The sequence below is a fragment of the Anarhichas minor genome, unplaced genomic scaffold (assembly GCF_050575085.1).
Source record: "Anarhichas minor isolate MPS153535 unplaced genomic scaffold, ASM5057508v1 ptg000041l, whole genome shotgun sequence".
NCBI classification, from domain to species: Eukaryota; Metazoa; Chordata; class Actinopteri; order Perciformes; family Anarhichadidae; genus Anarhichas; species Anarhichas minor.
The window spans coordinates 5,592,859-5,619,295 of record NW_027466487.1 but is presented as its reverse complement, the minus strand read 5'-3'; the positions used below and the strand labels follow the sequence as shown (position 1 = coordinate 5,619,295).

Here is a 26,437-nt window from a genome sequence, read left to right as displayed (position 1 = left end):
TGCTTTTCAACTCATGGCTTTATTTCAGTGTTTCAGACGGTCGGTTAGCTCTACAGTGTGTAACTGCACTGCTGACTGAGGTTTTGCCACGATGCAGAAAAGGAAATGGGAGTTACCACAGTGCAGAAGTGGAGACCAGACAGAATATCAGACAAACCTCTCACACTTTCATGTCAGCACTGCAAGACTGCAATTACATCAAACATTCAGTGCTTTGACTCGTAGCATTACAGACTGTTTATGCTCGTAATTCAAGTCGAACATTCCCTTAAAAGATGGACAACTTTATTTCCTTTTTAGTTTCTCAAAGCAAGTGTCACTCGTACTTTTACAGCAGGAGAACAGAGGACCGTAGAAAAACAGTTAAGGTTTATTTCTTATGTGACTCGCACACACATTCAACACTCAACTTCTCACTTCCGTTTACTGTTGAGGAGCTTAGTGACATTCACCATAGTAACAGTGCAAGAAAATGAGTGGATATAACATAGATGACACAGTATTATCAGGCACAAATAACAACCAAACACCATACACATCCTAACACATACAGTATATTTAAAGAGAGCCATACACAAAACAAACAATCATTACAAAGTAGTCCGACTGCCAAAGTGCAAATTAAAAGGCTGCTGAGCTCAAACATTGAAAAGTGCTTCCTTAAGCGAGTGTGCCAAGAGGACGATGCAACTATACAAACATTGACACAACATTCCTAAGCATGTATACTAGGCTGTAATAGATGATCACGATGCAGTAACTGGAGAATGTACGATATATACACGTGATTTTTAGACAATGAGAAAGAAAAACATACGATAAGACATTTTCTGTGCTTTAAAATACAATTCATTTAGTGTTTTTATTTAACATCACTATCCCAAGTGGCTAATATCTTGTTTAGACTGCCATAGGTGTTGTTTAAGTACACTTGAATGTGTTTCAATGCATATCTCAAATAACTGTTTTAACACTGACGAGCACTTTTGATTTGACACTATTTTAGAGATTGTAAGATATTTACTTGAATGACCTATTGTGCAGAAGTTACTGCTACGTACTGATGTCAAGAGTGATGATACATGTGTTTTCTATTGCCCCAGTTAGAAGCCGAGTATAAAACCAGTAGCCAGCTGAGTTTTTGTACCCAACGGCTGAATTGCATAAACGACTGCACTATGACATCCTGACTGTACATGAAAACATAGAACACAAGAGATTAAGTTGTGTTTTTTAGAGCAGAAAGCCTATAAGGAGACTGTTTTAGGGCCCCGGCAGTGATCGACTACACCTCGTTATCATAAAAACAAAATACCTGAAGCAGACAGTACAAATTATTAGACAACACACAAACATCCTGTACTCTCAGGGGATGCTACAGGATGAGAAGAAATATTTATTATGTTCTGCATTGTTAGATATATTTATTCTAAGTCTATAGTCAGCACTTTTTTGTGCACCTGAAAGGGAGAGGGACTTAATGTAGCACCTCTACATTTATTCTGTCGACTCAAGAGAACGTGGCTCCCTCCCCCTGGCAGCAAGGCACATCAGGCCGGCAGACAGAACAGCAAGTCAGTCTTTTTTTTTGGGTCAAACTACTGGGCTCCAAAAACGGCTTTTCAAGCTTGACCTCAATACATAACCCCCCCCCCCCCCCAAATCCCACAACCTTTTAACACTGGGGGTAGCTGAAGACCTGGGACTTAACACACAACATATGTTGATCCTCTTATATGGCAGTATGCGTTGAGCTGGCAGCGGGCATGTCAACAAATATTAAGTAGTAACTCAGTTAAGTTTGGCCCCATGTTTAAAGCAGGATTAGAGGGAACTCTGACAATTAATTTAGCATTTGTAAATGGGGAATCTTTAACGCTGTATTTAGTTGGCTTTTTCTAAACACACACAGCTGCTCTCTCACCATTTGTATGAAATATAGCTCCTTACAATATCAATGTTTTGAAATCTGTTGTCTGTATTGTACCCTGAGTCTTCCTTCTTCCCTCTAATGAAGAACCACCATGGGAACCTTGTCTGTGGGGGACATGGGAGCAGGTTCTTTGCCTTCTGTCAGGCCAGCGACCACTGCCTCAGGCTCTGTGGAGGGTTTCCCTGCACTGGAAGCGAATCCCTGAGCAATCTCGTCAAAGGTTCTTCCTCTGGTCTCAGGCACTTTCAGGAAGGTGAAGATGAAGAACACGATGAGGAAGAACATGAAGATGAGGAAGACATAAGGGCCACACAGTTCCTGAGAGAAGAAGAGAGAGATGTCTGTTATTAAAGACAAAACTGCTCGTACAGCTGAAGATTTTAGTGAAGTCAATTATTTTACCATACCGCCAGTTTAGGGAAGCCCAGCCCCACCAGGAAGTTGGCGGTCCAGTTGGAGAAACCAGAGACGGCTATGGCAGCAGGTCGGGGCCCCTGGGAGAAGAGCTCTGCCACGATGAACCAGGGGATTGGACCTGGACCCATCTCAAAACTGGCAACAAAGCCAAACACAGCCACGATGGCCAGGTAGCTTATAGACTCGTTTGTCTCCTGCTCAGAGAGAGAAATAAAGAGAGTTAGAACAAGATGTAATGGGGGAGCAATAGGGACACTTTTTTATTTCTGTAAGGTCACGAGAGAAACATCACATCACTCACCACCAAAGACAGGGAGATCGTCATAATGAGGGCAAAGATAGCCATTCCACCCAGACCAATCAGGTGCAACGTCCTTCGCCCCGCCCGTTCAACCAGGAAGAGCTGGGGTCAAAACAAGAAAAATAGCAATTAATAATCCAAGAAATATAAATCATTCCTTGTATTGAGACACCAAATGTGTAGTCAGAAACTTACAGAGACAACGGTAAACACAGTGTTGACAACTCCAGCTCCTATGGTGGCGTAGATGGGTTGAGTCACACCAGCTGTCTTAAATATACCTGTAGAGTAGTAGAACACCTGGAGGGGGAGGAAGACTGTATGAGTAACTCGTTATTTTAGTGAATACAATTAGAGTATAGTCTTGGCGGCAGATCAACAAGCTTTAAACACAACACTGACATATTAACACTGTTTAAAGTTGTTAGCAATCAAACATGTATTGTATCTGTGTTATCATCCACCTTGCAATGTAAGTCCAATATTCACTCTCTTTGGTCTCCGTCAACATCGACCTGACAGAAATACAGTATCGGGCTTTGTAGCAGCTAAATGCTCCTCTGTGTTCATGTGTATTGCTGCCAGTGGCTCTCTCAAGCTTCTGCAAGCATGCATACTATGTTTGGTGCTGGGTAGGTAGCTAGCTCGTATTTTTTGTTACAAGTTGTGGAACATGGAACTAATACTGAGCGGAAAGACTCAACTCGACTAGCTGCTGTGCTGGTGAGTGAGATAGGTCATGAGTGTTAATATATCTGTCAGTTCAATCAATGCTGCAGCCTTTAGCCGCAGGCAGCTGTGGCTTTACTGTGATTGTCAGGTCAGACGAGGGAACGTTAACAGATTTAGTCAGCCTGGTGAAATGACCTTATTAACAAAATACCTATCAAATACCATTGTATTGGCCTCTTCTGTCGACCCTTAGTGGCTTAGATTATTCCACTCAATCTAACATTGCCTGGAGCCAAGAAGCATCTCTCCGTCATGTGCTTGTCAGACACATTTGTATAATTTCAGTGAATGCTCCTTTAAAGATGAATGTATGAGATGACATGGACTGACACTTGCTGATCATATCACTAACAATGTGCTCCATCATAGGACTCGGCGTTTACTCACAGCGTTGATGCCAGACAGCTGCTGAGAGAGCTGGAGGACTATAGCGATGATGATTGGTTGACGGTATTTCCGGGATCGGAAGAGTTCGAGGATGGACACTTTCTTCTCCATGGCCATCTTCATCCCTTCTTCCTTCATCTCCTGAATATCATCGCTCACGTCCTCACAGCCGCGCAGACGCACCAGCGCTACAGAGAGAAGGCGGGGATGGATGAATAGTGACATTATTGTGCAAATATGATGTAACCTGAAAGGGTCTTGGAACATAATGTGGTTAAACTTTCATAAATCACAGGGCCATGCTTCACTCCGCAGATCATTAATAAAGCAAGAGTAATTCTCGATGCAGTCTCATTAAAACCCTATGTTGCCATGTTGGCATAATGTCTCAAAACTGACCTTTTCTTGCCTCCTCTTCCTTGTTGAGGGAAATGAGCAGGTAGCGGGGGCTTTCAGGGCAGAAAGGCAGCATGATGCACTGCAGGATGGCCGGCAGGATGGTGAGAGCCAGCAGCAGAGGCCACATAGTGTCAGAGCCAAGAATAAACTCGAGGCCGAAGATCTAAAATAGGTAGACAACAGGGGAAGACAGACTTATAATGGACTTCTAATGGACTAATGGACTTATAATGAGTTTCAGTTTGATCAAACTAAAACAAGTCGCAGAGCTCTTCCTCAGTGCACCATTGCTTTGTTCTCCTCACCAAACATTTTCAGCTATCTTGTCTTTATCAGAGTAGCATCCAGGGCTGTTCCCAGTTTGTTTATATAGAGTCCATTGATCGGTAATCTAAATATTAAGAGATGGAAGAGATTTGACTATGTTGTGCTTTGAAAAATGAGGTTGAAAGAATACAATATGTGTTGGTTTGTATTGAAAAGTGGATATTCAACTTATTACCATTTGAATGTTCTATTTACTAAAAAATATTCTAAAAAGATGCTTGTAATGTTATATGTTTTGTGTTTATGGTCAGATACATTTTTCTTGTACATTTCTGTATCCACTGGTACAATATGGTATTTTGTAAACATATTTTCACTGAAAAAAAGGGGATGATGATTTTGTTTTGTATACTGATGAGCTTTAGGTCAAACGACAAATAAATAAATACTTTAAATTAGAAAGAAACAACCTCCGTTACCACTCTGATGACGGCAAGATGTCCAAAAAGGTTTGGTGAGCTGAATAAAGCATTTTGTACTATAGAAGAGCGTTGCAATGTGTTTATTGTGATGGACATGAAATTCTTAGCCGATATCTTTTCTCCACATTATTCTGCAGAAATCTACAGCTTTTGCACAATCGAATATAAAAAGCATCAATAATATAATCACAGTTTTAATATCTCGGCATCATACCTGTGCCACCAGGATGCCAATAACTAAAGCCAGCTGGTGCAGCGTGCCGAAGGCTCCTCGGAGAGCAGTGGGAGCGATCTCGCCCACGTACATGGGTGTCAGTCCCGTGCACATACCGCAGAACACTCCGATGATCAAGCGACCGACAATGACCATCTCAAAAGATCGACTCAAAGCCGACAGTCCCATGAGACCACCACCAAGTACAGCCAGGATATTGGATAGCAGCATGGACTTAATCCTTGTGAAGAGAGACAAGGAGGAAAGGACATGAGCGAGTAAAATAAAGCAACTATAAAAGGCATGTCTAAATAGTATGTAGAAAATGAGGGCTGAAGCTAATTATTATTTTTATTATCAATTCATCTGCTTTTACAATCTTCTCAATTGAAAACAATAACAAAATCACAATTTCCCAGACACAATGTAAAATTAAAATCCTGAAAGGACTGATTTGTTGTCTGTCATTTCACTTTAAAATATTTCCTGCACCACAGTGTCTATTCCTGATGTTCTCACCTGCCAAATTTGTTGACCAACGCTCCGACGGAGAAAGACCCCACCATGCCTCCAACACTGAAGATGGCAACAGCAATGCTCCACACCATGGTGTTGGCTTCTGGGCTGAAAGGCTCCCCGTACCGCTCCATCGACACATTCTGGAAAAAGCTGCGCAGTTTCTGTCAAACCACGGAAAAGAGTGCCGGGATTAGAAGTGACTGCTTTTAAGTAAGTGTTTGTCTCATGTTGTTTTTGTTCAAAACAGTTGATTTAAGTTCTAACAGAAGTGAGGGAGCTTGTGCTTGATGCGTGAGTTTCTGACACATCCACACGGGGGCAGTGTAGTGTTTAGCTTTGCCAACTTGCAATGCTGTGGTTACAAATGAGACCAGACCTGTCGAGGAACCATAACTGTAAATTAGGCCTCCTTGCAAAACCAGATACAGAACAAAAAGATTTTTAAAAAGTGCTAAAATGATGGCAATTAAAAGGGTAATTTTGGTTATTACAATATTCATATTAGCAAATGAGTGATCTATTATTAATCCCTCTCTCTTAACGCTAAGCGACGTACATTAAAAGGCTCATCCAGCAAAAACACACACATCCAGGAACAAACACACACACACACCTCCTCGGGTGCATTGATGACCCCGGTGTTGTAGCCAAACTGTAGCGAGCCAATGACTGCTGTTGAAACGCTGTAGAGAAGGTAAAAGGTCAACTTCTTCTTCGGCTGCTGAGAGAGGAAAATACACAAAAGATGAAAACAATGAGCGAAAGGAGTTTATGTACAATCGCCCCCTCAGTTTGTGTGGTGGACATGGCTTGGCCCTGGCTCTACAAAGATCTTGTTGTTTTATAGTGTCACTGGTAACACACACACACACAAACACAATGAGCCTTTCTACATCTGCTCTCCCTGCTTGTTTTCAGCTTTCTGCATCAGCAGCTCGCAGCACTGCTGTGAAAGCTGGGTGTTACAACACGGCACATGCTCCATGATTTGCAGCTCTGAGGTATTTCTCAGCTAAGTAGCTAAAGACACCCTGGGAGAATAAGACTGGATCCTATTGTGATGGGTTTTTTCCCCCTGCTGGTTTTGGAATTAAAGTGGGTTTAACTCATAATAACAAGCTAATACACCTGACAATAATCCCTAACATGGCAGGGCATGAAATTTGCTAAATTTAAAAGTATCCAACCGAGCAGAATTGAACGGAGTAATTGGTTTAATGAAGTTTAACGTGTACTATATGGAGTTGGCATGCCAAAAATGGAAATCCCCATTGAAGTTTCACTTTGATTCAACCACCCCAGAGACTATATCTCTTTTACATTTAATTGAATACACCAACCTTCTAAGACCTTTTGCATCCTGAATCTAAAGGTCCAAATAGACTGAGTAATAAAAGGAAATCTATTTTTCATCATCCAGTCTTTTCAAAATCCGCCGCTGTTTCAACACAAACTTCATGTTGCAAGATAATTAGTTGTTTTGCACAATTTATAATCACACTCAAGTCAGAAAGCAGACACGAAGATAGGCATAATGCGCTTTGTCCCAATGTTCTAGCGGACATTTTGTTACTCTCTTCACAGATAAAATACACATATATAGATAAAAGTCAAGGTTAAAGGAGTCTCCCTCTCCTGAAACAAACTGTCTGTTCTTTCACCAGGTTAGCATGAACCAACACGAGTCAGAGTGAGACAGGGAGGAAGTGATGAATAACTTGAAAGAATGTCACCGTAGTAAGGTAATGATAATCAGTGGAGATCAAGTCACGGTGTGTTTCTTAGGGACATCATAGCCTTGTCTCATAATAAGGACTAAAACTAGATGAACGCTCTGGTGTTACAGTCGTTTGAACTTTATGTGATATGACATCTTGACAGTTTGGCACACAGGAAGTGCTGCATACAGGATAAAGTGATAGCGAAGGGGAAATACAGAGTTCTGGTAGTAAAACAAATGCCTGATAAAGATTAAAAAGAGAAACAATGAATAAGAAAGTGAGCTAACATTTGAGAATATAATCATTAACATGTAACCACAAATTCATCGCAAGCCATGTTTGACTTTTGGCACAAGATCCCCTCAAATAACCAGCAGGGTTAAAAACATGGCAGGTTTGTCTGTGGTGCACTAGAGAGGATTTGATGAGGAGAAACTGCACGTTGGGGGTGTGGTTGTGTGTGTACATATGTGTGTGCTTGTGGTAGAGACATGCTTATGTTGAAAAAGACACAACGATTGCAATGAAACGCCTCTTGCTAAAGCAACTCTAATGAAGGAGTGGCCGACTGAGCACATTACGGTATTGAACGTGTCAGACTCAGAGAGGTTGTCTCAGCATGTTGTGAGGCATTGTGGTCGCACGGGAACATATTCACAGTTGTGTGCGTTTCTATAATTGCAAGCAGCAGCCAAACATTAATGTTGCTCAATGTCTGCAGCTGTATACTATAATATACTGTACATACTGGTTTAAATTATAACATACTCTATGACATCCTGCTAAAATAGTTATGATCAATATGTAACCGCAACCAAACGATAATACCAATACTGACAACTCAGATTTACTAAGATGAACTTAAAGTGCTCAGAAAATGGAGACGTTTGAAAGTGCACAATTCAAACTCCGTCTGCTCATGAAGAGCATGTGATATGATTGAAAGCTCCAGAACAGCTACTAAAAGGATCTTGTGGTGAAATGATATTCTTAGCTGCAGTTTCCAAAGAACTTTACTTTCTTAATGTGGTCATTTCCTGTACTTATGGTTGGTCAATTTGCCCTTTAATAGTAAATAGAAATTGTAACAAATTACTCAGAACCGCTTTGAGTTCCTGTGTTTCAACAGTTCATCGTCTCTGTTAATATTCAGAAGAAAGACTCTGGATTGACACCTTTTCTTTGACACTCAACTTCCACTTTCATGTCATCTTGCAAACTTCGTCCCTGTCTCTGTCTTTTACTCAAAACTTGTTTTTTTCCACCTGTTTTATGTTGTTTATATTGCATTGAACATTTCTTGTGTGTTTTTATCATAAACTTGACTTTTGCATTAGTTCCTGTACACATTTTTCTCTTCAGTGCGGTACATCCAAAAGGAAAAAATATTTACGAAAGAAAGACATTTGGTTAAAATAACTTTGTGCTTATGTTTTGCTGGAGGCTTTTTGGAGTGCATGCTAGTAATCATTGTGGTTCGGTGGGTAATCACATTAACGTGATCTGTAAATCTTAAGTAACAGCCATGAAAATGAAGTAACTGCATGTTTCAAAAGATAAACCACAGGGAAGGTCTGCAAAGACACATGATAGCAGGCAAATTCACTCGAGATATTCTTTATAATGCCAAAGAGTCAATGCTTTCAAATTCAAAGGTTCACCATTTGATGAGTGACTTTAAATCCCCTGTATACCATGTTATCACTAAAATCACAACCTAATATGTGTTCTATATTTGTGCAGTTGCAAGTTGTCAATCCTTGCCCTTTTCCAGATCTCTTTTTGTTATATTACTATTCCCTCATCCAACTTTTTGAAGGATGACGCAGATAGAAGCAAGAAACTACAACACACAAGTTCAAACTTGCCACCCAACAGTCTCACTCTCTCTCTATAACTCATTTCCTGAAGTGGTAGTCTCTCACCCAATCGCCTGCTCTTGCCAGAATGGAAAAATACAGAATTGCCAGTCTGTGACTCGTAATACCACACTCTCATTCATTAGGACATGTTTTCACGAAATAACAAACAATGGCAAAATGGCTGGCACTCTTCCTCAGGGACCACTGGGAATTATAACAGACATCTTAAAGTCCTGTGTTTGTATCTGAGAATATTATTGTCATGTGCAAAAACTGTACAGCAGTATCACACATGTAGGTTTTAAATGTTGAAATAAGTTTGGAAAAACAGTGATATTTACCTTATGGTCCTCCATCCGCTCCATCATTGCTGCTTGATAGAAGATATTAAGAAGACAGATAACAGGAACTCTTCAGTCGGCAGAAGGAAGCTTCTCAGACGGAGCTGTGTCTTCTTCCTTAAGCACACACACCTCTGTGCAAACAGTCAGCAGAGAAACCTGAATACAAACAAACACAAGAACAATATGTGATAATCAATAATGAATAAAGAATGAACGCGTTCAGAATCTGAGTAGCTGTCCAATAGCTCATACCAGTAAGGACCACAAACCACAGACCTAACAGAGACCTAGGTAGAGTGGAGCACTTTTCTGCTCTCACTGAATTCAACAGCAGTCGGTGCCCAAAATGACGGTAAACCCCTCCCTTTGCTTCCGTATTCACCCTCCTCCTCTGCTCTCTCTAATCATGAACTCAAATGAGAAAACAAGTGATGTAACTCCCTCTCTTCAAATTAAATTGCTGTCGCTTTGCTTTTTTTTTTTTTTTTATCAATACAAAGCATGAAATATCAAATCAATGGGCTGAGACTTCAATAACCCACATTGTGTGATGGAGCTGCAGATGCTGCTCTACAGGATTTCATTTAAAAACATGTTTTATTACACACAGAAGGCTACTTTACCAATTAGTCATGTTATAATGACTATACTGACATGGAATAAACACGTGGGTGTTTTGACATTGATAACCTGCAGAATAAATGTTTTGTTTACCGTTACGTAGGATTTGTGTCAGCCTTTGTATCCAGTAAATCAGTCCTGTCCAGATGTTGTATGCTCAGGCAGATGTTCAGCCCTCCCTCCTATCTGTGTGTTTTTATAAAAAAAAGTGGTACAAGTTCACCAGCACGTTTTAGCGTTGGTGTTTTTTTTTTTCTTTCCCCACTCTTTACGCGCAGGGAAGCTCCCCTGTGTGTAAAAAAGCGCATGCAAAAAAATATCCCACCCAGTCGAGTCACCTGTGTCATAATGTCTGTGGCATCAGCGCGGATACATTTCCGCTGAGCTGAAGGAGGGGGAGACGTGCTCGGGCGAGCGTAAACCTACAGCGCAGAGTAGAGACGGAGAACAAACGGTGCCGGTTGAAAGGAGTCTCTGTGCTGCTGCTGCTGCTGCTGACCCGTCGGCTGCCCACCGGGGCACGAGAACAAAAGGCAATGTGCACGGAGTTCAGATACAAAGCCTTGTCATGCAGAAATCATGAGACCGGCTCAGTGGGTGGCAAACAAATGGGGAGCCCTCATAATTCTTCATCAACTATGTCTAATCTCCACAGCCCACCTAAATCCCGGTCTGGAATTTGACAAGTGTTCCAGAGTGAGCAGGGCCATTTTTAAATCCACTTCACTATGTGAGCAGTCTGGGTTCCTATTCAATCGTGTTTTTAGTTATTGTCCTTTGGCAGTTTTAATGAGAGGCTCAGGACTTAAATTTGATCTTGGATTTTGGTGACAAATTGTTAAATATGAATAAATAACACATTTTTTTGTGTTGTTTTTAAGTACTGCCCCCACCAAACTCAGGAGATGTTGACCACATATCAAAAATATGTCTGTAAATAAAGTTTACCCAGTATACTCATGGATATTAAAAAAAAACTACTTCCACCCAGTGTATAATGTTATTTTTAATGTCTATATTGGGTCATCAATTAAACAAAAATAAGATTATCTTTTTACCCAGGTTTATTGTTAATTTTTTCTTTCTGTTGAGTTATTGATAATGACCAACATTATCATCTTTATATTTTTGCTTCTTGCAATATAAAGTATAGTTATTATTTTTACCCAGTATTTTCATCTGATTATTGGGTCACCAACATAAACACTGCTGCTACTTTCATTGGAACAGAGTTGGCCAAATTTGGCTGGTTTTGCAGTTGGATTTTGTTTAAATCTAGTTTATTCCTGCTGGTTTCTCAATGTTACTTATCTCCTAACAACTACCTGCTCACTGATGGTCTAGGTCAACACTTAGAGATTGTTTTCTAACATTTCGTAATGCAGTTCATAATGTAAACTATTGACAAACCTATAGATAACAGTCCAGTTAATTAGCCCATAATTATTTCTGAGCCAAATGGTTGGAAACTATGGATCATGTTTGGTGTTGACAAAAATACAGATAACTAAACCATGACCAGTGGTGGAAAAAGTACTCAGATATTTTACTAAAGTAGAACTACTAATACAACAGTGTAAAAGTACTCTGTTAAAAGTAAGTCATGCATTATTTTCAAGTCTCAGCATCAAAATATATACCCAAAGTAAAAGTACTCATTATGCAGAAAAGCCAATTTCAGAATAATGTATATTATACTAATGAATTATAATTATAGATTAATTAATGTATACAATACTTAATGTTGCAGTTGGTAAAGGTGAAGCTACTTTTTCTTACTACATACTGTCGAGTAAAAAGAAGTGACCGTAAATCTATTGTAACAGTGACTTTGCATCAAACAAGTCAGGTTGTGGTAAGTGTGTGTGGCTCCTCCCCTTTGTGTGTAATGCTCTTCATGTGCAACCACAATTCTGCAATTTATTGGACATAACCTGAAAAAAGAGGAACCAACAGAGAGAGAGTGCAAAGGTTTAGGTTCAGTGCCTCAAGGGTTTGCAACAGTTCTTATTCATTCTTCTCAAAGTACACCTCTCTGTCCCAGCATCCCATCTGATCCTGTGAGCCGCTGCCAGGGAAACCGATCCCGCAGCATCTCCTCCAGTGACCTGGCCTGAGTGAACAAATCAAATTATAGGACATCTGCAAAGATCAAACACAGATAGACAGGGACATAGATACATACACACACACACATACATGCACACACACACACACACACCATTACAAACCACATCCTGTAGCCTGAGCTTAAAAAGCGGTTGTGTGTCATGGACTGTTGCCAATGATTTCATGAAAAAATTAAAGTTCCCAAATATTTAAATATGGCAGTATCATCCAGAATTTAAATGTTTAATTAATTTACTCTATATATTTTGAATATTTCAGCACCTCATTGATTGATAATATTTCACATCAAGCTAAATATTCAAACAGTCAATTCATGTTTAAAATGGCCGTCTATGCATTAAATATAAACATAAATGTTTATATAACTTTATACACATTTCATTTTAGTTCAATGTAGCATCTGGTGTATTTGGGATAGTGTGTGAGATTACACATTCTTAGCATGTATAATGATAATCTGGTAGTTCAGGATCAACAGAGAGAGATGAAGCATCGTGATGACAGTTTACTGGAGCGGTTACTCGTTTACATTTGGTGGAGCAGTGCCACCTTCTGCTTCTGAGTTGCCATCATTTTTGACTCATGTTGATACCGACCATAGACCCCGACGATGACATTCACAGTTCTGTAGCAGTCGCATAAATAGCTTTGCGTATCGTGCAGCGTTTCTCTCACTTGATGTTGTAGTTTCTGTATAAATCGTTGCCACCCCAACCATGACAGTCTACCAGCAACAAGAAGAGGTTGAAGGGGAACTTGTTTGGTCGAACAAATCAACTCAGCAGAGATGAACACACCCTCTCTGGCGTGTCAGGACATATAACATAGCTGAGCTGCTGATAATAAAAAGAAGATTACAACTGTGCTGTGAAGACGGAAGTGTCAACATTGGAATCCTGTAATACAAAACTGTAACACAAAATTAAATCAAGTCTCCGCTTGTTACTAAAGGCCGTGAAGGTTAAAGTCATCTACAATAGCAACATGAAGTAAACAGTGAAATTATGGTTAAGATCAAAGGAGCAAGTTTACATTTATTTGTCTGATGTGTAAAAATTATACACATCAAGACAAGAAATGTAACCGACAGCTGTGTGTTAAACCCTCCACCTTCGTGAATACATTGATTAGTTAATATTCATGTCTGGTTTTATTACCAATATTACTCAGTTTTTGGTAATTCAGCAAAACCTACATTTATATTATTGTTTGAAGAAGTCACTGATGTCCTGCATGTTTTTGGATGGATGTATTATAGAAGCATCTGTTTAAAAACTGAACCAGAATTATAATTCTCAATACTATGAAAAATGTTTTAAACTTAATTTCTAATATTTATCATTGAAACCTGATCATGTAGTAAATCTTCTGTACATTTTCAGACTATTTGTGATTTCATGGCACAAATAGTCTGAAATGCACAAATTCTGTTGTCTTCAGACTTGAACCAGTTTTGATACTGGTCCTGAAAACCCCACATCAATAGGCCTCATCATAAAGAGGCACACATGTGAGCTGGTTGGTCACAGAGAGACAGTTCAACTGCGCCATAGTGTGGTGAAAATAGAGTATTATGTCAAAACAACCATCTGGTTGTATCACCACTGCCACCCGCTGGAAAAACGTTGTTATAGTTTTGTTGAGTTTTCACAGCAGACAGACCTGAGGGTTTTTCAGAGATGACTAAATAGTCACTTCATCTCTAGTGTAAATATAGTCTGGAATACTTTAACGAAGACAGCACGAGGCTGCAAAATCAAGACAGCTGAAGGCTACGTTGGGTAATCCAGAGTCTTAATCTTGATATCAGCCATTAAATCTACACCAGGCTTGCTTTTATTTAAATTAAGGAATATATTTAAGAAATAAGTTCAGTGTCTGGTGTATTGGAATTACTTAATTAAAGGGCTTTTCTCAAAAACAAAGTGCTGAAACACTATAATGACAAACATCCTTTTCATTAAATCTGAACTGTATTTAATGATGAAACAAATCGGAAGAATACTTTACAATTGAGACAGGGAAAAAACTTCAGACTGTAACATGCAAAGCTGTGCGTGTTTAAATTTAAAGTCAACAACAGTAGCATCACTGACGTAGATGTCCTTAGGCGCACTACTGAGCTGCAGGTAACAGAATGTCCTGGAGGGGACTGTCCTGATCAATAACGGCTGCCGATTTCAGATCTTCCCTGCGAAACTTCCATCCTCTATCTGATCGTCCCATTTGGAAACCTGTGGGAGATATTAGAGAACACATAAGCCCTAACTGACAACAAAACTAATGTTCAAGCATCAGCAGAACTGTGGCTTTATACACCTCCGGTAGTTTCATGCCAATCCCTAGAATATAGCACCAACAGAGATTTGACATCCCCTGGTTTTGGAAACACTTTATGTATCAAAATAATATTAAGTCAAAAACAGGTTTGGTTACAACTACCTAATCTGAGCATTCTAATGCAACAGCTGCGAGTACATTTTGTCAAATCTGTAAATGTATGATGGAAAAGGCGTTGTATATCACATGCAGTTTAATGGATGTCGCAAAGAACCTCAAACTCCAAGAGATAACCAATCTCCACTCAATCACAGAGAAACAAAGACAAGCACGCGGCACAGAATATCACGAAGCAGTAAAACAATCAGTCTGTCTAGTTTACATAAGCTAATGTTGTCTATCCAGCACTATCAACATTAAGTGTGTGCATGAAAACATTTCCAACGAAACTATCATAACTGTAATCCCATAACTCACCCAGCTCATAGGACAGAGGCTCTTGTAGACCCTCTGGTACCAATCACAGGGAGCCACATCCTGGTCTTTGGCCGACAGGGCCTTATTGCACCTGTGGAAGTCTGGGGCAAAAAAATAACAAAAAGGGTTCACGGTAATCATCCGACACAATGTTCACACTAAAAACACAATAGAAAGAAGCCACTGAGATCGAAGGGCAGTCGGTACCAACATGGAAATGTGTGACAGAACAAGCTTATCTTGGTTTTATTAACAAGATTTTCAAGCTTTTATTTAATTAACAAGATGTTCAAGCTTCAATGTGAGGCGGAAAGTAATAATCCCACCACTATTGTGAAGCTGTTTTTATAAAACTATCTTTAATTATAACTGTACACGGTTATAAAAATAAGACACCTTGGTAAGAGCACAAACACAGAGACTTACAATGTTATCAATTTCGTATGTTTTTCTATATTTTCCCTGCAATGTTAAAATTGTATTATGCTGTTTGAATTGGAAAAGTGGATTTTAATCAGAATACTGATTCCAGTTGTGTAGTTTATAATTTGCAGGAGCATTTTTAAAAGCTACTAATGTCAAGTGGAGGTCATGTTATTAATTCTACGTAAAATGTTATAAACACCTGAATGACGACTGATTAGTAAGCTTATGTAAGATATGTTAACTAAACACTCGCTACCTATCATTACAGATGTTGCAGAGGTACATGGCTGTAAGCATATTGAAGGGTAGAGGAATTTCCTTCTCTTGAATTATATGTCCCAAGTGTCCTACGGTCTTTTAAGGAGTAATCACAACATATGTATCTCTGTCCTCACCCAGGTAGTTCTGATAACAGTTGCGGGTCTGGTTGGTGTTGGGGAAACGGGCGTCAAAGGGAGCCGTCCTGTAGTTCTTGATCTTCTCCTCGACAGTGTCAGACATCTTTTTGAGCTTCAGTCACACGACTAAATGACACTGAAACAAGGCACATGGTGGATTAACTCACAGCTGATGCAGGTTTAGAAAACACGTTAGATGAACAGTGTGTGACCTCAATTTAAGGCTCACTGTTAGCTGGCTAAGCTAAATATAGCGTTGTGATCAAAGTTAAATTTAGGTTAGCTTTGCTCACGCTGTATTTCGCAACTGAATGCTAGTTTGTTTAACAAACCTATGGATAACTATCTAACCTTGATACGTATATTGGCATAAACAAATACTGATACGACCACATAGCTTTGAAGAACAAGTTAGCATAGTTTGCATGCTAACTGACTAACTGTTGTTAGTTAGCTAATGCTAGCTGTCACCCCGTTGCTAACATGTTAATATATCTGGTAATTGTTAGCTAGGTTAACACATTTAAGGATGGCTGGTTGTCTCAAGAGTTTGATAGTTCAATACATCAGAAAGCCTGATAAATATAATTGTAAAGGTTGTAAATAGCATGCTAAGTGTCGGCGTTACCGTGAGCTAACCTTGGGACGTTTCTTGATGTGTCCTCGGAGCGCAACCGGAAACATACCCTTCCTCGTCAACGCGCAAAGGATGCTGGGATATCGGCTCATTAAAATGTCTGACCAGACAACTTCAGTTTTCAGGTTCCTAATATCCGTTTTAATGATCTTTATTGAGCTATAACGACCATAATAAATATCAATAGCCTGACTTATAGTAGAGAGATTAGTTTAGTTTACAGATCTAATGTGGCACACACAAAAGACCAATAAGTGTGGGATATGTAATGTTTCCTTATTGATATTTCCTATGATATTTCTCACCTCAGCAGTTAGATTGATCTTCTCAAAACTGCAATATGTTGGTTGGTTGTAGGAGAATCAATATTGACATGCAAATTTTAGTCATTGTTCATGGTTTACTCTTTTTCGAAGAGGACTCCAGCTGTGGTCAGTTTGAATTTATGTTGCTTGCAGTAAATCATAAGTTTTCGAAGTGTAAAATATCAAAATTCGTATAGCAACGTTTCAAAGAAACATATCATATTCTCTGCTGTTCATCTGTATTCTCACGGTGTTCCACTCTCATATTTTTGACAAATATAGTAAAGTAATCTGATTCAAATCAAAGTCATTTACAAAGTCCCCTCAGGGCATGCCCCAACAAGCTACATATTTCATGATGTAACTTACATTACTGTCTTCATTTTAAATTCCTTTGATAAAATATTTCTTTTTAATGATTGACAACATCACTCACAGTAATGTTATATTCTGTTTGTAGCCTGTTTCACATGTAAGATTCGGAAGGAGATCGATCACAGTTAGACCTAATTTATTGTGTTGTACTAATGCTATAGCCACTATATGTTGTCAACATTTAACTTGAAGTAATCTATTCTCTTCTCCTTCAATGACACTTTGAAACAGTGGAGGAGCCTTTGAAATGGGACACGGGTTGTTGACCTGTATTGACAACGTATTCGGTCTGGAGATGCAGATTTCAGCAGATCTATCCCCTGAAGTGAGACACAGTGATATTCTCCTTTCTCTTTTCTTCACCATCTTCCTGTCGAAGAAGAGGTCAAAGATCACAGGTGTCTCTGTCGCTCCCTCTTGCTTCCTGTCTCGCTGTATGTGTTTTCCTTTATCCTCTTTTCAGCAAAACTTCCCTCTGTGTGTTTTGTGATGCATCACGATATCTGTTCTAATCACAAAAATCTCAAAGTAGTATCGGATTTAAATGGCCACATTCTTGAGAATCTGTTGTGGCTTTACGACCCAGTTTGATGTCGTTAAAGTTTATTAGGATGAAACAGTGACACCATATTTGTGTTTAATCCAGACAGACCAAAAGATAGATATCTAGATTGCTTTGTGGGGTATAATGTAGTGTATAGTAATCCCTACAAAGTTCTCAAAGGCTCATTTGTGTGTGTGTGCAAATTCACCCTTCTCTCGCTCTCTACCAATTTCTGCCTCTCTCTCTCACTCAGTCAGGATATAGGTGTTGTCCACTGCTGAGGAAGGAAATTCTGTCACTTAGAACAATGGGCCTGTTTCTCTATCTATAGAACCAGAGAACCAGAGAGCCTGAGAGCCAGAGGGAGAGAGGGAGCAGACCGTGTCCATTTAGTGAGAAAAATAAAAGAAACAGATACTTTAGTCAAGAGATGATTGAACTAATGGTTTTTAAAAAGTAGCAATGTGTATGTAGATGTGTGACAGGTTAACGCCTTTTGAAAATGGAATTTCAACGCGGGGAAAAGGGAACATACAAGGTTATTAGATTACTTTGAGCTGCGTATTTGAATTTTGGTGGCAAAGATTCATCAAAAGACACCATAGAAGGATCAGAAGTAACCGCGGGTAAGTGCATTCAAAATCTAATAGCTAAAAGCATTGGTGTTTTTTTTTTCTTGTAGCATTTTAATTTTATGGTTTTCAAAATATTCCCCCACAGCATCTAGGACAGTATGCTTTGTAAAAACTGCCATCTTTTGTGTCCGGAACGATAACAGCAGATTTAAGGTGTGGACACACATGTCAAGACATGACAAACAGTCTTGTTAGAAATCACACTTTCAAAGGTGGTAGTTTTCCAGAGGGATACAATATTGTTTGTTTGGGCCTCCAAATTCCACCATGAGATGAAAACAATCATGTGTGATCCATAGTTTTGATTGTAATCTACATAAAAGTGAGTGGGTATTTCCCTGTCAGTGCGACAGCTGGATCTGAGTCCTACTAAAGATGCTTCCTGTTTGAGAATGGGAAAGTCACGCTATGATTTTCATGGGCTCATCTGGGTGTTCTTGGTTAATTTCTTTCGTTTTGTTTTCACCATGTTGACAACCAGCTGTAGGTATCCTGTTGATATTTTTTGATGGTGACATCATGTCATTGTTATATTGTTTCAATCCTGGCATTGCTGACACACATTCTTCACTACAGTGTGGAGGTAGATTAAATACATAAAGGGAAACGTGACATTTACAGAATCTTGACATTTTCAATGTCATTATCATTATTATTTATTGGCAGATTATTGAGTCATAAATGGCAGATTTGTTCTTGCACTCTGTCAGATGGAGGGGTCTGGCAGTCCTCGCTTCAGAAAGCTCCATTTCCCAGTGGGTCTGTGGATCAACTCGCCCAGGAAACACTTTGCCAAGCTTGGGGGTCGCTGGCCCAGCGCTATCTCTGTCAAGTCAGTCTGAAGTACTCTTAAACTCACTTTTTTATCTCCTGTGTTATGCAACTTTCATGCCAGTTATTGTTTAGTTAGAATTCAGATTGTTGAATTAACAGCTAATGCATTGATGTCATCTTATCTCACTTCCACTGTCATTAGTGTCCCTTCAACCCTGTATCCCTTCCCTGTTTTATTTTAGTCCTTGTTGTTTGTCCATGTTTAGTCCGTCATAATTCACAGCTGACTTGTCCCTTCCTTTCTCCTTCCTCTCTCCTCCATCTGTCTTCCCCTCCTCTGTTGTTCTCAGGTCGACCACCAGCTCTGACGCAGCCTCCCTCCACGAGGCCCCCTCTGCTCCTTCCTCTTCCCTTTCTAACTCCACCCCCTCGCTGGCTTCCCCTACCCCATCCCCATCTCCTTCCCCAGCCTTCCTCAGGCCCCGAAATGCTGGCCCCCAGTCCCGCACAAAGCGCCTTTCCCATCTCTTCCTGCGAGGGCGCTCTAACAGTGACCGGGACCGGGCGGTGGGGGAGAGGGAGAGAGAGGTTTGGGCTCATTCAGCTGCCCCGTCCTCCCACCACTACTTGCCCCCTGCCTCTTCCTCTGCCCCGGGACTAATCAAGATCTATGGGGATGCCCTTTCCAGTGGGGCCAACTATCGCTCGCTTCTGGCCAACATTCATTCTACAGCCAGACAACTCATCGCCCAGGTCATCACCCGGTACACTGAGAGGGAGAGGGAGGAGACAGATGACGCAGGTACTAGAGAGGGAAATTTTCTCTCATGTGGACCTCTGCTGCGACTCATTACTTGGAATTGTTTGCTCAAATATGTTTAACCAATAGGGAATGACTTAATACAAACATAAACAGTGGTGTTATGGAAAAATAATTACCCCCTCTCCTCCTCCCTTCCTCCATTACCTTCTAGTTCTCCAGAAACACAGCCCAGAGGACTTCCTGTTGTGTGATGTCATTGGAAAGCCCATCCAGCAGCCAGATGGAGCTATCAAATGGGATACAGAGTGCCGGAGAAGCGTTGCCCCATGGGAATGTCCCCTGTTGTTATTGGACATGTGGCGGCCTAAGGACGGATTTGAGCGGCGCTTTGAAATCCAAAGAAAGGACGACTATGAGAGAGAAGAGAGGGAGAAGGAGAAGGAGCGTGAGAGGGAGGGAGAAGGTATGTTTGAGACTTAATTGGCAGGTCTCTTTATACATGACACGAGGTCAGACTGACCGATCCTCTGATTGTCTGGGCAGCAGGTGTGCGCTGGCGGCGGAGCAGGATGTCATCAGGGGGTGGACCAGAGGAGAGCGAGCGTGGACACCGTGGAAGAAACTCAGAGCTCAGGAGGAGCATCAGTGACATGAACCTGAGTCTGCGGCGTCGCCAAGGCAACCATGTCAGTAATGATTCACGTGGGTCTGGCAACCGGCCGAACAACAATGGAGGACTGCAGGACAGGAAGAACATTGTGAGCATGATCAACCCACAGCAAGGAGAGGTAAAGAGGATGATGTTGTGAGGAAAACACTGAATTACTGAAATTCTGCATGTGGCGTTTTAACCATCATGTCTTAACCTTTTTTCAGATCCGAGCCTCAAAAGTGGAAGCAAAGGTCGGATGGACGAACCAGCTTGCGGAGGACGAGGATTACTCCAGCTGTGACCTGGAAGTGATGTCACAAAGTTTGATCCTTCCACCCACAGATCGGCCCTACTTCCTGTTGCTGCAGGGTTACGACCAGAGCAAGGCAAGACACGCCGACGGATGATATCACACACATACACAAACACTCACAAACAACGCCCACACACACGGATTCTATGTAAACACAGGCACACAGGCAGACACACACACAGGGACATTTACGTGGTATACTTTATAACAAGGTGCGTACACACTGATGTGCACAGATGCAAACTAGCATTTTTGTAGAGGACTTGTGCAGACATACACGCGTGCACACACCCTGCACATGACATCATACCTGCATGTCCTTAATCGTCACGTACCATCAGGGTTTCCATCCCTCTACAAGCCGCTCCCATTCAGTATCCCTCACAAAACAGCCTCAGAGCAGCACAATGCTTCAACAATGTATCCAACGAAGTAAAACCCCTCTGTGTACATCACTTCATCTCACACAATGACCTCACACAGGTCTCCATTGTAACAAACTGTGACACACTTCATACCTTATCACCCGCCTTCTGTTCAACTTAACATCTCTGAGATGGAAGATTGATATAAACCATAGCACTTAAAAGATAACAGACAACAGACCTCCCTGACTTTGTTGTGCTCTCCACTGTGTGTTTTGTTTAGGATTTTGTTTTGTACATCATGACGGGACATACTCATATGTTTGGAAGAAAGCCCACAATGAGGGAGAGAGAGAAGGATAGAGAGAGGGAGAGGAAGGGGAAGAGGCCTCTGAAGGTGGACACGTTCCTCTCTGCTCCTGACCTCTTGGCCAGACACTTGTTGGTCAGGAGAGACTCAGCTGTTCCCGACACACCCACCAGACAAGGTACTAACAGTCACTAAGTCATATCATACATACATCCATGGTGCAATTGTTGTCTCCCTTAATTAATCTGATTTTATTTTATAGTAGCTCTGATGCGACCCTTCAGAGGGGGTGCAGTCACACACAACGGAGTGGCCCTTTACAGGGAGACGGTCCTAAAGCCTGGGGATGTGATTGGTTTGGGGAACCACTTCCTTTTCCTGTATCGTGACCCCCGCGTGACTCCAGCTCCACCGCTGGCATTGACCCTGCCATGGCAGGCTGATGCCTCCACCACCTGTTGCCCCTCAGGGTTAGTGGACAGACAGGAGGCTCTGAGGCAGTACCTGGGATCTACGGAGGCGGTTCTGAAGTTTCATCCCCGTCATGCAGATGCTCTGTTACAGGTGAGACAGGAAGATAAAGAAGATATTACTTCCTATCCATTTATCTGGTATAAAAATGGCCTTGCTGACATATGTTATGCTTATTCCTCACTATCTCTTAGGAGATAATCTCCAAAAATTCCTCCCCAGACTCTGGAGGCGGGCCGTTAGCTCCTGCTTATCTCCTGTCAATCATGATGGACCATGCCTCGAAACACTTGGACCCTGCTCTCACACCACAGATATTACTCAAGTCAGCCAATCATATAAAAGAAATTGTCTGGGTAAGTAAAAAACAACAGCAGCTCAATATCTAAAATTTAAAAAATGATATGTGGGGTGCCCTGGTGGCCTGGGAGTTATGGTGACGACCATGAACCAACAACAACCAGGACCCGTGTTGCATGTAATTTCCCATCTGTGCTTTGAGCTAAATGATAACTTTGACTTGCTCTCAATGAAAATGCTAACATGCTGATGTTAAGCAGATATAATGTTTGTCATTTTCACCATCGTAGTTTAATGTGTGCTAACAATTGGTAATTTATACTAAACACATAGCCCAACTTAGGCTGATGGGAAAGGCATTAGTCCTGCAGGTTTTTGGTCATAAACTCAAGTATTGGACAAATTAGAATTTTGACGTGATGATTACATAGTATGTTATGTAAAATTATAAAATACCTCAGGGGTTTAGTGGGAGTTCAACACATTATCAAGTAACAACTGAACTATTATCCTATATCCTATTGTCCTATTTTGGGATAGTATTGCGTGACAATATAGCAGCTTGGCAGAAAAACATCAGGGAGACAGATTGAGATTGCCACATTCAGTCAGACAGAAAAACCAGCAGACAGACATGTGCCCTTCATTGTGGCCTACATTGTGGACAGAAGCGAGGATGAGCTGATGTCACTGCCCTCCTGCTGGAAAATGTGCTGTAATTGTCCTGGCTGCAGAGCGAGACTACGCTCTCCCTCCTCCACCCCCAAACTAACCCAAGATGTCTCTCCTCTCTTCTGTCTCCAACTCTCTTTACAGGATAACATTAAGGAATTTGGGGATAAGCATCCCACGCAAAAGTAAGAACATTTTTGTTCTACGTCATGTTTCCTCTGTTTAGAGATCTCCTGCTCAGTGATTCATGATACTTTTGTGCTGGTGCTGTTATGTCTTTGGTACATTTTTGTGGTATGATGAAAGCATTGTAACACGGTGATGTTGAAAATGGCTTAAATATAGTTTAGTAATAATAACTCAAGTCTATTTTTACTCACAGTATGGTGTTTCTCTTTTGAAGCATAAACAAAATACTGACATGATAGTGTTCACAACTATTTTACAGCCTACATAACTTTGGCATTACGTTATTGTGTCCAGTTCCACAGAGCAAGAAGGTGAGATAAGCATGCCGAATGTCCAGAAACTGTCCTCTGACCTGCGACCCCTGATCTTCTGGATGTCAAATGCCACAGAGCTCCTTAACTTCTTCCAGGTCAAAGTTGAAGCCATGGAGAAGGAGTGGGAGTTTGAAGGTGAGAGTGATATGAAAACAATGGAAGTTACCGATTCAAGTAAAAAATAACCTTTAGAAGCTATGACCGTTTTAAACTCTTTAACTCCTCTTACTGATTTTTTCTTTAAAGCCCCAGGGGACCCAGTTTTGACGGCTGACATGGACACCTGCTCAGAAGCTCTGGCACAGCTGGATGACGTCATTATGCACACCTTCCAACAGTGTGTGTATCACCTCACCAAGGTGCAGTATAAAAATACTACTTTTTTAATTGCCGCTATACTGTTTGAGCAGTTTAAAGACAAAAAAAGTCAACTTAGTTTACCGCTTTATGTGTGATGCCACAAATACTTTTGAATACCACCGCCAATTAAACTTCACAGAGAGACAGCAAAATGTCTTTCTGAAGACTTAATACATATTTTTTTGTTTACCAAGATGTTTCTGAAGCTGTCTAACCACCCACTATTTATTTTAATTTGTTCCAGCTGTGAGCAGCTCCTCAATTCCCTTTGTGCTTTGCATTCTGGGAGAATAGTGTGCAGCAACAGCATACTTGAAAATTGACTGAATTTAGTAAACATACCGTTTAACTTCAATATACATCATTTCGTCACTTTTACATTGCAAACACACTACATACTAAAAAACTTAGACTTAGTGTGTGTAGACTTGACTACATCTACACGCCACACTAAGGGCTAAAATGCTCACAATGAAAATGCTAACATGCAGTTAGCAGATATATGTTCAGCAGATATAATGTTTACCATGTTCAGGAAGTGAGTTTAGCATGTTAGCTTGCTAACACTCACTAACTAGAAACACGGTGGGCCTCGGGGTTATGGGAGGTCATTCGTTTTGCAGGTATTTGGTCACGAACATCGAATAAGACATTTTGACCTAAAAAAAGTGAGGGGATCACCAAAGTTATTAGAATCCATCCAGAAGGGGACATGATTATCTGCACCAAATTTCATGAAAATCCATCCAATAGTAGATCCACAAATGTCAACCACATGGTGTAGCTGGAGGATACGTTAGCGGATCACCAAAGTCAGTATGATTCATCCTCTATAGACCATGAATGTCTGTACAAAGTTTAATGGCAGTCAATTTTCTAAAACAAATGAACTCAAGTTTCCCTCCTTTCTGTCCACAAAGACCCTGTACTCACTCCTTCCAGCTCTCCTGGACTCCAACCCATTCTCCAGAGGAGAGAAGGAGGACGGAGCTCGGAGTGCAGAGGGAGAGCAGAAAGAAGGAGGAGAAGGAGAGGTGGACGACGTGTCCGCCTTACCACCCAAAGTTGCCGGGCTGGTGGAAGTGTACCGCTGTTCTCTGATGCTTTCACGGGAGGCATGTCTGTCCCCGCCGCTCACCTCCCAAACCTTCGGCTACCTCTTCTTCTTCACCAACACCTCCCTGCTCAATACTTTGCTGGAGAGAGGTGAGAGGGCACAGGTTAAAGTGTAACCTTTAACACTTTAACACAGCCAGTGTGACCACAAGTGACAACTAGGAGATAATGTTAAATGTTAAAATGTAACAGCAGCACAGGTAGACAAGAGTCAAGTTAAAGATATTAATCAGCCAGTTATACCGCAATTTCTAGTTTCGAACAATAAGCTACTGGTCATACCAGACCCAGGAAGGTTGTAGCATGAAAACCCTGTCGTGTATTAAATTGAGCAATGGTCTTTTATTGTTTATGAATTAAACTTTTAATTTGTAAAAGGAGGATTGTGTTATTTCTTCTTTCAAAAGTTTGTTAGTCTCGCTTTAAATTTCTCCCTTTGATAACAGAATTGTGTCTTTCTGTTCTCTCTCTCTCTCTTTAGATGGACTGTTTTCGTGGTCCAGAGCAGTCCAGATCCGTACAAACTTGGACCTGGTTCTGGACTGGCTACAGGGGGCGGGATTAGGAGACATAGCCTCTGAGTTCATGAAGAAACTGTCCGTCACAGTCAACTTCCTGTGTATTCCCAAGACTCGACTTATCCAGGTAACACAGCTACATGTGACGAAAGCTTCTCAGCTCAAGATTATTCATTATTCATATTGATTTACCATTACCCTCTTGTCTTCCAGTCATCCTGGACCAGTCTACTGGAGGACCATGTCTTATTAAGCCCTTCCCAGTTGCACCACCTGCTCACCCATTACAAGCTGGGTCCAACCAGAGCCCCACCATCATCCTGGGCCCCTCTGCCAGGCACAGAGCTGAGTGGAGGTGATACATAAATAAATAAAACTAACAAAGTTAAGAATCCAACCAGTGAAATTATCTGTTTAATTAATTGTTTATTTTCCTTTCTCATCTTTTAGACATCTTTGAGAGCTTCCTGGACCATCCTCCTCTAATCCTGCCAAATGAAACTCCACACCTTGACCTCTCCCAGCCAATCCCGAGCTCTGAGCTCCAAAAAGAAGTGACACGTCTCCGCACCTTCTTGTGGGGACTCGATCAGGATGAGCTCCCCGCCAATCAGAGGACTCGGCTTTGAGGAAGCCCATATTTGTCTCTCTATGGATGTCTCCGGAGTGAAAAATAAAATCACCAGAAACAGTACATACACCTGAAAACAAAACTGGACATGTTCTCTGCATTTTGTTGCCTGGTTGTTGTTTTTTCATGACATTTCCATATCAATTCATTTATCCATTTAGATATTTTCAAGTAAAAGAAATGTATTGGCTTTGGTATGTCTTAATAGATTTTATTTTAAAGCAGGGAGTAAAACCCCATGTCTGTTGGATGGTGCAGTGTTATGCATTACAGATGACTGTTT

General features: G+C 40.9%; 3 protein-coding genes across 5 annotated transcripts; 1 reads left to right on the top strand and 2 right to left on the bottom strand.

Moving 5' to 3' along the window:
* On the bottom strand, positions 1–9,930 carry slc2a3b (solute carrier family 2 member 3b). 2 transcript variants are annotated; one of them, XM_076109071.1, is made up of 11 exons: positions 9,831–9,930; positions 9,576–9,734; positions 6,265–6,369; positions 5,652–5,812; positions 5,133–5,373; positions 4,170–4,332; positions 3,771–3,958; positions 2,847–2,951; positions 2,652–2,753; positions 2,341–2,544; positions 1–2,251 (listed from the first exon to the last, which is right to left on the bottom strand). In XM_076109071.1, the coding sequence occupies exons 2-11, from the start codon at positions 9,600–9,602 to the stop codon at positions 2,009–2,011; spliced, it is 1,539 nt and encodes a 512-aa protein (XP_075965186.1). In that variant the 5' UTR covers positions 9,603–9,734; positions 9,831–9,930; the 3' UTR covers positions 1–2,008. The 2 variants fall into 2 exon arrangements, with proteins under 2 accessions (XP_075965186.1, XP_075965185.1); XM_076109070.1 differs by having other exon boundaries at positions 6,265–6,372; positions 9,831–9,929.
* Positions 9,931–14,283: 4,353 nt separating this feature from the next.
* cox6b2 (cytochrome c oxidase subunit 6B2) lies at positions 14,284–16,626 on the bottom strand. 2 transcript variants are annotated; one of them, XM_076109072.1, is made up of 4 exons: positions 16,550–16,626; positions 15,908–16,046; positions 15,087–15,187; positions 14,284–14,563 (listed from the first exon to the last, which is right to left on the bottom strand). In XM_076109072.1, the coding sequence occupies exons 2-4, from the start codon at positions 16,011–16,013 to the stop codon at positions 14,510–14,512; spliced, it is 261 nt and encodes an 86-aa protein (XP_075965187.1). In that variant the 5' UTR covers positions 16,014–16,046; positions 16,550–16,626; the 3' UTR covers positions 14,284–14,509. The 2 variants fall into 2 exon arrangements, with proteins under 2 accessions (XP_075965187.1, XP_075965188.1); XM_076109073.1 differs by having other exon boundaries at positions 16,539–16,619.
* Positions 16,627–19,116: 2,490 nt separating this feature from the next.
* Positions 19,117–26,437, top strand: rasip1 (Ras interacting protein 1). Its single transcript, XM_076109453.1, has 15 exons — positions 19,117–19,238; positions 19,531–19,982; positions 20,155–20,406; positions 20,490–20,731; positions 20,820–20,981; positions 21,557–21,761; positions 21,846–22,147; positions 22,249–22,410; positions 23,171–23,211; positions 23,510–23,664; positions 23,776–23,888; positions 24,810–25,095; positions 25,487–25,650; positions 25,737–25,878; positions 25,974–26,437. The coding sequence occupies exons 1-15, from the start codon at positions 19,117–19,119 to the stop codon at positions 26,150–26,152; spliced, it is 2,979 nt and encodes a 992-aa protein (XP_075965568.1). The 3' UTR covers positions 26,153–26,437.